This window comes from Salvelinus fontinalis, chromosome 32 (assembly GCF_029448725.1).
Source record: "Salvelinus fontinalis isolate EN_2023a chromosome 32, ASM2944872v1, whole genome shotgun sequence".
Taxonomy (NCBI): domain Eukaryota; kingdom Metazoa; phylum Chordata; class Actinopteri; order Salmoniformes; family Salmonidae; genus Salvelinus; species Salvelinus fontinalis.
The window spans coordinates 20797971-20810607 of record NC_074696.1 but is presented as its reverse complement, the minus strand read 5'-3'; the positions used below and the strand labels follow the sequence as shown (position 1 = coordinate 20810607).

The following is a 12637-nucleotide window of genomic DNA, read 5'->3' as shown; positions in this document are numbered from 1 at the left end:
GGAATGCACCCCCCCAATACCCTGGCTGACTTAGTGTGTGTGGAGCTATAGGTTAATCTGGCTTGAAGTGCTTGGTGCATTTGAACATTTTGCACAGCATTCCCACTGCAATGCAGAGCAACGCGCACACGGAAAAAGGGGGCCGGATCAGCCAGGAATGGCACAGCAGACCGGAAAGGGCTGGAATTCCTCTCGGAAGCTTAATGGCATTTTTTTCTATAATTCTCCATTTAGAATGTATCTATCTTTATGGTCCAAATAAATGAATACAATTCATTTGAGGCCCTGTTGGTGTGACAATGCTGAAAGTTCCTCCAGATTGAGTGTGCATGTTAAAGAATCTGTAAATCTTTTTGTTGTACGTGGGGGGGGGTGGTGGAAATAAATGAATACTAATGGTAAATGTCATTGAACTTTCCCCTACTAAGTTTTCACTGTGGCCTAGTCCTGCATGCATGGAAGCCCACAAACCTTCTAGACTGCAGATGTGAATTTCTGTGCATCACATTTTTAGTATGCTCCAATGTAAAGCTTGTTTTCTCTCTGGGTCGTGTGTGTATATAATGAAGTGTGAGCTGGGCCGTGTGGGTGGCGGGCTGAGAAACATCTTTAAGGCTACCAACCAGCCTGTTCATAAAAACGTTAACATTTGACTCACTCATTGACTTGCACAGCTTAAAACCAGTTGAGTAGGGAAGCATGTTTTCAATTTGAACCAATCATATTTTGATTGTATAGTCTATTAGACTTCTCTACTCTATTAAACTTTTAAGTCTGTGAAGAGCACGAGTGTGATATGCACATCCTGAACTTGAGGAACAAATAATACAGATGAAGAGTTGAGGCCTGCTCATTGCTGCTCTGCAAAGCTTTAGTTCTGACCCACAAAATACAAAGTTTCCTATGTATTTTGTCAGGTGTCAAAAGGTCTTTTGGCATTTCATGGTGAACACACCCAAGTCTTAATTTCCTGGTCAAAACTGTGCTTTTAGCCAATGATATGGATTTTTTTTTGTTGGTCCTAGTGGAAGGTGTTTGTTTTTGGTGTCGTTTGTCTTGTCTAGATGTCAGTGGGAGAAGTTTCCAGAAAGAATGTAGGGGTTAGGTTTAGGAGTGTTGGATAGATGTGTTTTGTGGGTGGGTGTACGGTCTGTGTAGAACTGAGTAGGGGTCACAGTCTGCCCTGGAACTCCCAGCTGCATGTACATTGTGTTCCTTTGGTGTGTGGGAACAGGTGGTAGACTTTAGAGCAGCCTGGACACGTTTCACACGTTTCTATCTCACTGGTCCAAACGATCACCTTTTTATGAAACGTGTTACAAGTACACCAAATTACATTGTACGTTTTTGTCATTTAGCAGATGCTCTTATCCAGAGCAACTTACAGTAGTGAGTGCATACATTTTTCATGCTACTTTCCGATACTGGTCCCCCATGAGAATGGAAACCCACAACCCTGGCGTTGCAAGCGCCATGCTGTACCACCTGAACTGTGTATATCCAGACTCATTACAATTCACTACTCCAACCAAGCATCTGTATGACCTCGCAAGTATTTGTGTCCTTGGTATTCACAATGTTTTCATTGAAACCAAATGTTTTCAAAATGTGGTTTGGAGTTTGAAATGCAGGACATTCTGAATACTAAGCCAGAGTTGTACAGTAATCGGGAGGATAGTTTGTTCTGCGCCACTGTGCTCGTGTTGACTGTGATGTGAGCGCTCCTTCGTTCTGAATCCCCATCTGTTCTCTCTGCTTTGACACAGCTAGTGGAGGTTCCCTCTTTCCTGGCCTTGGCATCCCTCCCTTTTCTGCGCTCACTCTCCTCCTCTGCCTTTTTCCTTTCTGCTCCTCTCTCCTCCATACCTCTACCCTCCTTTCTTCCGGTCTCTCTTCCTCCCTCCTTACCTCTCCTCCCTCCATCTCCTTGCCATGCTCTCCTCCCTCCCGCGCCTCCCTCCTGCTCCTCCCTCCCTACCTCTCCTCCCTCCCTCTCTCCCACCCGATGCTTCTCATTATCAGCTGGTTTGAACAATTTCTCCACACGATCAAGCTACCAGTCCAACAATGTAACAGCCTCTCTCTCCTTCCCTCCCTCCCGCTCTCCATCCATTCCTCGCTCCTCTGGTGCACACCCACTGGGCTTGGGAGTGGTATTAAAACATTAGTCATGTCCACAGCTTGTGCACCTCTCCCCTCTTACAGAGCGCAGAATGATGGAAGGAGGCACCTACTAGCTTGCTGTTTTATTACTTTTATTTTTTTTGAACCAGTCAATTTGTCCTTTAGCCCAACCAACCCTTAATGCTGACTGACTCTTCCCTTCTCTACCCCTCTCTTTCCTTTTAGGAGCTGTAAGCTGCAGATCAGGAACATCCCGCCTCATCTGCAGTGGGAGGTAAGTGTTAATTGGTCCATTGGTAAAGCTTTGGATCTAACGATCTATACTCGGTCCTGTTCAATGGGAACTAACGTTAAAAAAAATACTTTGAAACAGGATGTGAATGTAAGCCTTTTTATTGGGTGTAAACGAGTCCACTGACGAGGTTCTTTGCCATCTTTGCGTTCCATTTTGGTTTTGGATCCACTCATTAATTCTTTAGAACAGCGTTTTGCAGGTCGCCATTTTCTTCTGGCTGTCTCATTATGGTACTTTAATTACTTGGGCTCATGCACCAAATGGCACCCTATTCCTTATGTAGTGCGCAACTTTAGACCAGGTCCCATAGGATCACTATGAAGGGAATAGGTTGTGTTTTGGTACTTAATTTACCTTTTTAGTACAGGCAGTTGATTTTGTCAGAATATTTCGGCCAAAATAACTTGATAAGGATGTAAGTGAGTACCAGCATAAAGCAAGCATAGGACAGTCTTTTTCAAGCTTTTTTTGGTGGTAATGACAGTATCATATTTCAAATGTGCCTACATTACCTCATCTATTTCATTGCGGCAGACTTGTTGGTTGTTGTGCTCATGCCGTGTGTGTGTGTGATCAATGGAGCTGTGATAGTCTGTGTAACGGCAGAGGATTACCTTTTAGGCGAGTGACCTACTAATGAACTGCCGGTGTGTACAGTAAGGTGCGTTGTGACACGCATGGCGTGTGTGTGCGCATCCCCAGCCTGTGTGAGAGATCAAACCTTGCTCATGCAGACATGGTCAGATCTCTTGTTATTTCTACACACCACCTACACCCATTCATTCTCAATGTATCAGTTGGATATTGCCCTGCAGTACTGCCTTCAGTAAGGGATTTATACTAGTGGTCGTTTGTCTCGAGAATCCGACACATTCTTAGTAGACTTGGGAGATGTACCTTATACCAGGGTATTTCCAAATACTGACGGTATGATTTAATACCCCCTGCAGCAGGGTTGTGTGCTATGTCACTGCTTAGAACTATAAGTTAAGCAGAACTATAAGAAATGTAACGTGTCAAATGATATCCAGCTCTAGGCTCCAGCTATGCATTTGGTTTGCTAACTTGTTAGCTAAGTGCCTAGATATCAAGACCAAGCTTCTTGGTCACAGCAGAGACATTCAATCCTCTCCTGGATCAATATCCCTGGTGTCTAAATTGTTTGTGCACAAAAAAAACACTTATTTTTGTTTTTATTGTGCCCGTGGTGTGCACTTCTGGTAATACTGTTTATCCCAATATGGTGCAGAAACGGTATGAACATTTTAATGCTCAACCCTAAGTCATCTTCGGTATTGCCCACAGGTTGCTCATTTAGTTCGACTTGTTTAAGATAATCCTTGATCCTTTCTGCTCACTGTCAAAATAAGAGAATGGACTGGGTCTGTATCACAGGGAACATCTACTTTAGAAAAGGGTGGTTCATGTCTCATTTTTACCAAATAGAATACGGTTAATGGACAACGTTCTCTTCCATTCTAAACTCGTAGTGCATAGGCCAAAGTATGACTGATTTGAGCCTCTCCACCTTTGACTTAAGCTTTTTGTCAATTTAGAACAGTTTTTGCGCTGGTTGGCTTGTCTTGTGCTGTGTAAATGGGTGGTAGTCTATAGCATGTTAGCTAGCTGATGGTTATTTGACCAGAATGGGGATAGGGTTGGAATGGGGGAGGGAGGGACTAAACACAGAACAGTCTTTGACGTAAAGGAGACCTTGTATCTTATCAGGGAGATACCAACATGGTGCCTCAGCACACAGCCATGCAGGCAAAGAGCTGGCTTGTTCGCTAGGCTAGCTCGTGGTGGGTGGGTGGGCCTGCTCTGTGTTGCCTCCATGTGCTATGGACAGACACTCACAGAATGTGTAGCATTACTCCTGTCCCACCCCTCCCCCAACCCAACCACCGCTTCCTGCAGGAATGCACTCCACCCTTTCCTGAATGGCCTGGATTCTCATTGGCTGAGCCCTGGAGACGGGCAGACGTGGCAGCCAGTGAACATGCAGGTGCTCTTCACCAGGATCAGTGCTGGAACAGCCAATGGGAAGGCTTTGAGATGTTTCAGGGGAGGGAGGGAAGGGGATTGGTGGGTTTGGAGAAAGGGGGCCGGGAGCGAATCTGATTGGTCAGTAAGTGGGCTTGTGAGTGCTCGGGGGTGTGGCTTTCAGTAAGCCTGGGCATGATTGGAGGTCCTCTCCCTGTAGGCTGTGTTTGGACTCCTGTCCCTCGCTCTCTCCCACCTTCTCATCCATGACTACACTTGAAGAGGAACATTAGATCTAGCTAGTTGAAGTTTTAAAGATTGGTTTAGCTCTGACAGATTTTTGGTCTCTTTCTCTATGGACTCACAAGTGGATAAAGATCAGTTCAGCTTGATAATGTGGGGAAATAGAAGATCATGAATTTAGAAAGATCTCTCTCCTGCTTGACTCGTACAGCCTGGTTGATAGGTGGTGTTGAAGGGCCAGTTGGATCACAGGGCTGATGACAACCTTCTTGCCTTTGTACTGTTGTCTGTGCCCAATGTTTGTACCATGTTCTGTGCTGCTATGTTGTTATGTCTCCCTGGGTGTGTGTGTGTGCACTCATATATTAGTATTTTTAATCTCAGCCCCCTTCCTGTAGGAGGCCGTCATTGTAAACAAGAGTTTGCTCTTAACTGACTTGCCTAGTTAAATAAGAGGGTACAAATCTAGCTAGATGTACTCGGGCTTATTTAAAATTAGCTAGCTTCAGCATCACATTCCAGCTCAAGCTTCATCAATCAATCAAGTTTATTTTATATAGCCCTTCGTACATCAGCTAATATCTTGAAGTGCTGTACAGAGACCCAGCCTAAAACCCCAAACAGCTAGAATGCAGGTGTAGAAGCACGGTGGCTAGGAAAAACTCCCTAGAAAGGCCAAAACCTAGGAAGAAACCTAGAGAGGAACCAGGCTATGAGGGGTGGCCAGTCCTCTTCTGGCTGTGCCGGGTGGAGATTATAACAGAACTATGCCAAGATGTTCATAAGTGACAAGCATGGTCAAATAATAATCATGAATAATATTCAGTTGGCTTTTCATAGCCGATCATTAAGAGTTGAAAACAGCAGGTCTGGGACAGGTAGGGGTTCCGTAACCGCAGGCAGAACAGCTGAAACCGGAATAGCAGCAAGGCCAGGCGGACTGGGGACAGCAAGGAGCCACCACGCCCGGCAGTCCCGACGTATGGTCCCAGGGCTCAGGTCCTCCGAGAGAAAGAAAGAGAGGAGAAAATTAGAGAGAGCCAAGATTTTCAAAATGTTCATAAATGACAAGCATGGTCAAATAATAATCAGGAATAAATCTGTTGGCTTTTCATAGCCGATCATTAAGAGTTGAAAACAGCAGGTCTGGGACAGGTAGGGGTTCCGTAACCGCAGGCAGAACCATTGAAACTGGAATAGCAGCAAGGCCAGGCGGACTGGGGGCAGCAGGGAGTCGTCATGCCCGGTAGTCCTGACGTATGGTCCTAGGGCTCAGGTTCTCAGAGAGAGAAAGAAAGAGAGAACGAGAGAATTAGAGAAAGCATACTTAAATTCACACAGGACACTGGATAAGACAGGAGAAGTACTCCAGGTATAACCAACTGACCCTAGCCCCCCGACACAAACTACTGCAGCATAAATACTGGAGGCTGAGACAGGAGCGGTCAGGAGACACTGTGGCCCCATCCGAAGAAATCCTTGTTACGATGGTAGATATTGGTTGTGCACCCGTTGCTTACTGGCGCCTGCTCCATCTGGGCTTGTAAATGCGTGTTCACGTCGCACATGGCTAGTCGACCGCCAAACTCGTCATTGAGATTATGTTGAAACATCAACCCATGCTCTGTGCCACAACTTAATTTTTGCCTAAATCTAAATGAAAGAAGTTTACCTGCAGATTCAGCAGGTTATTAGAAGGGCAGTTTTCCTTATGCATATCTTTCTTTGGTGTGCTTGTCAGAACAAATCCATGTTTTTGGTGTTGAGCTGTTATCAATGCACAAGTCCCTTTTTTACCAAAGTTTTACTGCACATTTCAGTTTCAAATGTGTATGTATTTGAACATTGCTATTTTGAACTCATGAACATTTTGATGATTAAAATATTTAATCAGTCACCTTCCTCATTTGGTCTGGAGAATGAAGGAATTTGATTGGTCTTCAGGAGGATCTGGGGACCCAGACCGGGGCGGCAGGGTAGCCTAGTGGTTAGAGCGTTGGACTAGTAACCGGAAGGTTGCAAGTTCAAATCCCCGAGCTGACAAGGTACAAATCTGTCGTTCTGCCCCTGAACAGGCAGTTAACCCACTGTTCCTAGGCCGTCATTGAAAATAAGAATTTGTTCTTAACTGACTTGCCTAGTTAAATAAAGGTTAAAAAAAAAAAAAAAAAAAAAAAGAATTTCACAGCTCAAACACTTTTCAGGATAACTGGAGTTTAACCAGGAGTTGGCCTACCATGGAGCAGGTTAGTTCTGGAGGATTCGTTGCCATAGAAATTGACCTGGCTAAAAGGTGAGCCACATTGGTGGTACCGGTTATCCCGAGTTGAACTCTATTACTTCGCTAATTCTTCAAACCAGGTTCGTAGTATAGGGCTCTGGTGTTATCCACGTGCACATGGACTGTATATATGTAGTTGTGGTGGAGTAGGGGGGCCTGAGGGCACACAGTCTGTGAGTGTATTGTTTTTAAAAGTGTATAAGCTGCCTTTAATTTTGCTGGACCCCAGGAAGCGTAGTGGGGATCCATAGTAAATACAAATATTGATGAATGTGTTGTGGCTTAACTGTAATTGTTTATTATCGTGATTGGCCCATGGGCGTGACATTGGGATGAGGCTGTAGTATGTTGCCCCCGACCCTTCGGTCAATTTTGCATTTCCTCCACTAATGGTTAAATTTAGAATTGGGGAGGTAAATATGATTCTAGATCTGTACCTAGGGGAAACTTATCCCCAGGGCATGTGTTCCTGATCACCTGCTGGGTGTTGACGAACGTTGGCGTTAACCTGTATAATCTTACAGGAATGAACAAAATTTGCTCTGCTGTTTCCTGTTTTGCACTGAACTGTGCAGCCCTGCGATAGACTAACGTCCTGTCCAGGGTCCTGCCCTGTCCACTGATGCATCAAGCAGCCTCACGCTACAGAAACAGGAGATGGACATGGGCTGTTCTCTCACACAAGGCTTACATACTAAACTGTACTCACTAGAAAGCCCGTTTGAGTCCCCATGACAGTGTGAAAAAGACATTGGTATCTCACTGGATCTCCTCTCTGGTCTGGTTCTAATTACATTCTCTCCCCTGTGGTTCTGACTCAGGTTCTGGATGGCATGTTGGCTCAGTATGGCACAGTGGAGAACTGCGAGCAAGGTATATATATATATATATACACACACCTTAGCCTTTCTGTGTCTTCTGTATCTGCTCTTTCTAGTAGATCTTTGTTCAGGTCTGTGACTGTTCAGTTGAAGTTGCATGTTTAGTGTATAAACTTGTATTGCCCTGTGGGTGTTAAGTTCGTGCTCTCCCTCCCTCCACAGTAAATACAGACACAGACACGGCAGTGGTCAACGTCCGATACGGTGCCAAGGACCAGGCCAGACAGTAAGCACACACTGTTTCTTAGTTTAAGACTGCTCTTGTAGAATGCATAGACGTGTTTAGGTGGTTTGCACTTTTCCCCACACTGCATTTGAATTGATCCCCTTTGATTTGTTAGTGCAGCGCATTCCTCGTCTCCCTCCAAAGCAGTCCATTGTAAGTTGCTGCTATAGGAGTAACATGCTGGCTGAGAGGAGCTAGCTCACTGCTGCCCTCTGGTGTGTGTGGAGCCCTGACCATTCCTGATAAAGTGGGCGTGGACGGTGTATGAAAATGAATGGGATCATTTAGTGCAGTTCACAGGACAGTCAGTCCTGGCCTTGAAGAGCAACAGGGTTTTGTTCCACCCCTGCACTAATACACATGATTCTTCTAATGCTTTTATCATCCAGATCTTGTTTCAGTAGTGAGGGAAAATAAAATCGTTAGTTGACTTTGGAACACAACTGACCTTGCATCAGTAGCCTATCCAGAGGTGTCAAGCAGGTTCCTCCTCCTGTGACTGACAGCTATATATTATCAGTGCTGTGGCAGTAGCTGTGTTTCTATTAACTTGGAAACTGGATCCTGGACTTTCTGACGGGCCTCCTCCAGATGGTAAGGGTAGGCAACAACACATCTAACACTCCGTTCCTCAGCACGGGAGCCCCTCAGTGGAACGTGCTTAGTCCCCTCCTGTACTCCCTGTTCACCCACGACTGCATGGCCAAGCACGACTCTAACACATAAAGTTGGCTGACGACACAACTGTGGTAGGCTTGTTCAACGATGAGACAACCTATAGGGAAGTGGTCAGACACCTCTCCCTCAACTTGAGCAAGACAAAGGAGATGCTCGTGGACTACAGGAAAAGGGGGGTCCTGAATATACCCCCATTCTCATCAACAGGGCTATAATGGAGCAGATTGAGAGTTTGATGTTTCTTGGTGTCCACATCACCAACACACTAACATGGTCCCAAGACAGTTGTGAAGAGGGCACGACAACACCTTTTCCCGCACAGGAGACTGAAAAGATTTGTCATGGGTCCCCAGATCCTCAAAAGGTTCTACAGCTGCACCATCGAGAGCATCCTGACCAGTTGCATCACTGCCTGGTATGGCAACTGCTTTGCCTTAGAGGGTAGTGCGTACAGTACATCACTGGAGCCAAGTTTCCTGCCATACAGTACCTATATACTAAGTGGTGTCAGAGGAAGGCCCCAAAAATTGTCAGACTCAAGTTACCCTAGTCATAGACTGTTCTCTCTGCTACAGCATGGCATGTGTTACCTGAGCGCCAAGTCTAGGTCCAAAATGCTCCTTAACAGCTTCTACACCCAAGCCATAAGACTGCTGAACAATGAATCATATGGCCATCGGACTATTTACATTGAACCCCCCCCCCCCCTTTGTTTTTAAACTGCTGCTACTTGCTGTTTATCTATGCGTAGTCACTTTACCCCTACCTACATGTACAAATTACCTCGACTGACCACATTGACTCAGTACCGGTATTGGTATTCAGTACCGGTATTGACTCAGTACCGACACCCCTTGACTTTTTCCACATTTTGTGGAAAATGGATTCAATTGTTTTTTCCCCCCTCATCAATCTACACACAATACCCCATAATGACTAAGCAGAAACAGGTTTTTAGAAATGTTAGCAAATGTATAAAAAATTCACTGAAATATTACACTTGTCAGTAACATTTATGTCAGGTATGTCATACCCTTTACTCAGTCATTTGTTGAATTTGTTTGGCAGGGATTACAGCCTCGAGTTTTCTTGGGTATGATGCTACAAGCTTGGCATACCTGTGTTTGGGGAAGTTTCTCCCATTCTTCTCTACAGATCCTTTCAAGCTCTGTCAGGTTGGATGGGGAGAATCGCTGTACAGCTGTTTTCAGGTATCTACAGAGCTGTTCTTTCAAGTCCAAGCTCTGGCTGGGCTACTCAAGGACATTCAGAGACTTGTCCCGAAGCCACTCCTGTGTTGTCTTGGCTGTGTGCTTAGGGTCATTGTCCTGTTGGAAGGTGAACCGTCCCACCAGTCTGATGTACGGAGTGCTCTGGAGCAGGTTTTCATCAAGGACCTCTGTACTTTCCCTCGATCCTTACTAGTCTCCCAGGCCCTGATGCTGAAAAACATCCCCACAGCATGATGCTGCCACCATGCTTCAGCGTAGGGATGGTGCCAGGTTTCCTCCCGATGTGATGCTTGGCATTCAGGCCTGAGTTCAATCTTGGTTTCATCAGACCAGAGAATCTTGTTTCTCATGGTCAGTCTTTAGGTGCCTTTTGGCAAACTCCAAGCAGGCTGTCATGTGCCTTTTACTTAGGACTGGCTTCCATCTGGCCACTCTAACATCAATGCCTGATTGGTGGAGTGTTGCAGAGATGGTTTTTCTTCTGGGAGGTTCTCCCATCTCCACAGAGGAACTCTGGAGCTCTGTCAGAGTGATCATCAGGTTCTTGGTCACCACCCTGACCAAAGCCCTTCTCCCCCGATTGCTTAGTTTAGCCTGTCGGCCAGCTCTAAGAAGAGGTCTTGGTGGTTTCAAACTTCTTCCATTTAAGGCTCCCGAGTGGTGCAGCGGTCTAAGGCACTGCATCTCTGTGCTAGAGGCGTCACTATAGACCTGGTTTGAATCCAGGCTGTATCACAATCGGCCATGATTGGGAGTTCTGTATGGCTGCGCACAATTGGCCCAGCGTTGTCCAGGTTAGGGTTTGGCCGGGGTAGGCCGTCATTGTAAATAAGAATTTGTTCTTAACTGACTTGCCTAGTTAAATAAAAAATAATGGAGGCCACTGTGTTTTTGGGATCCTTCAATGCTGCAGACATTTCTTTTAGTACCCTTCCCTTCCCCAGATCTGTGCCTTGACACAATCTTGTCTCGGAGATCCACGGACAATTACATGGTTATAATTGGTTTTACATGGTGTACATTGGTTTTTGCTCTGACATGCACTGTCAACTGTGGGACCTTATATAGACAAGCGTGTGCCTTTCCAAATCATGTCCAATCAATTGAATTTACCACAGATGGACTCTAATCAAGTTGTAGAAACAACTCAAGGATGATCAATGGAAACAGGATGCACCTGAGCTCCATTTCAAGTCTCATAGCAGAGGGTCTGAAATACTTATGTAAAGGTTTAAAAAATAATAATAAATTGCCAACATTTCTAAACTCGTTTTCACTTTGTCATTATGGAGTATTGTGTGTAGATTGTTTTTCTCATCAATTTAATTCATTTTAGAATAAGGCTGTAACGTAACAAAATGTGGATAAAGTCAAGGTCTGAATACTTTCCGAATGCACTGTACTTGCTATTTTTATTTTATTTGTACTTTTTTATATATATTTTTTTTTAATTTAATTAGTAAATATTTTCTTAACTCTATTTCTAGAACTGCATTGTTGGTTAAGGGCTTGTAAGTAAGCATTTCACGGTAAGTTTGTATTCGGTGAATGTGTATGTGGCGCATGTGACAATTAACATTTGTGTGGTTGGCCGGGCGCCTGCAGGCTGACTTCAGTAGTCAGTTGAATGGTGTTTCCTCTGACACATTGGTAAGGCTGGCTTCCGGGTTAAGCGGGCGTGTGTTAAGCTGCGCGGTTTGGCGGGTCATGTATCGAAGAATGCATGACTGGACCTTCTCTCCTGAGCCTGTTGGAGTTGCAGCGATGAGACAAGATCCTAATTGGATATGACGATAAGGGGGGTAAAAAAAACATATTTTATTTATGCCTAATAAGCCATTGTTAACTTCCCGTCTGGTTATTTAGCTTACAGCTCACGGTCACCCTATGTTAACATATAGGATATGGATTCCGTACAGAGAAATTATTTGTTTGCAAATGCAACTGGGGCCATGACAACACGCGCCCCCCCCCCCCCCCCCCCCCCCCGTACCTTCAAAATTATTGGGCAATCATTTTATTTGAAAAGCACAGTTTCCATCATTTGTCACAATAATGAATGTTCAACAAAATAAAAATCAACCCCATCGAACGGTAAAAATTCTCTTTTAGAAAATGTATCCTATATCTGAAGTTTCCATTACACGTTTAATTTTTTTGCCACATTGCTTTTTAAAAAAAAACCTGCATCAATGGAAACCTGCCTTGTGACTGACAGCTTTTTCTCTGTGGTTGCCAGGGCGATGGAAAAGCTGAATGGCTTCCTGATGGAGAACTTTGCCCTGAAGGTGTCGTACATCCCTGACGAGACGGCGGCTGCTGCCGCCCCGACCCTGGGAGGGGGTAAGAGGGGCTTTGTCCCCCGTGGCCCTCTGCGATCGGGTTCCCCAGGCCTGGGGGCGCGCCCCAAACTGCAGTCGGATGTCCCTTTGCGCATACTCGTCCCCACACAGTTCGTAGGAGCCATCATCGGCAAGGAAGGAGCCACGATTCGCAATGTCACAAAACAGACACACTCAAAGTAGGACTGCTTCCCTGATCATGTACACATTCATCTACACAACATTCTAATGGGGTGCATTCAGCAGGACGCAACGTTGTGCATGTACAACAAACACCCCTCTTACATGTAGAATAAGGAATCATATTGGCTCTTAATGACATTTCTATCTGCTATTTTTGGCTACTGAACAT

At 45.1% G+C, this 12637-nt stretch overlaps 1 protein-coding gene across 2 annotated transcripts in view; it reads left to right on the top strand.

Moving 5' to 3' along the window:
* LOC129830882 (insulin-like growth factor 2 mRNA-binding protein 3) overlaps positions 1-12637 on the top strand; it is a 35662-nt gene that overhangs the window by 7884 nt on the left and 15141 nt on the right. For both annotated transcript variants that reach the window (XM_055893701.1, XM_055893699.1), the window contains exons 3-6: positions 2350-2398; positions 7748-7799; positions 7970-8033; positions 12183-12464. In XM_055893701.1, coding sequence (XP_055749676.1) covers positions 2350-2398; positions 7748-7799; positions 7970-8033; positions 12183-12464 — 447 coding nt within the window. The remainder of the gene's footprint in view (positions 1-2349; positions 2399-7747; positions 7800-7969; positions 8034-12182; positions 12465-12637) is intronic.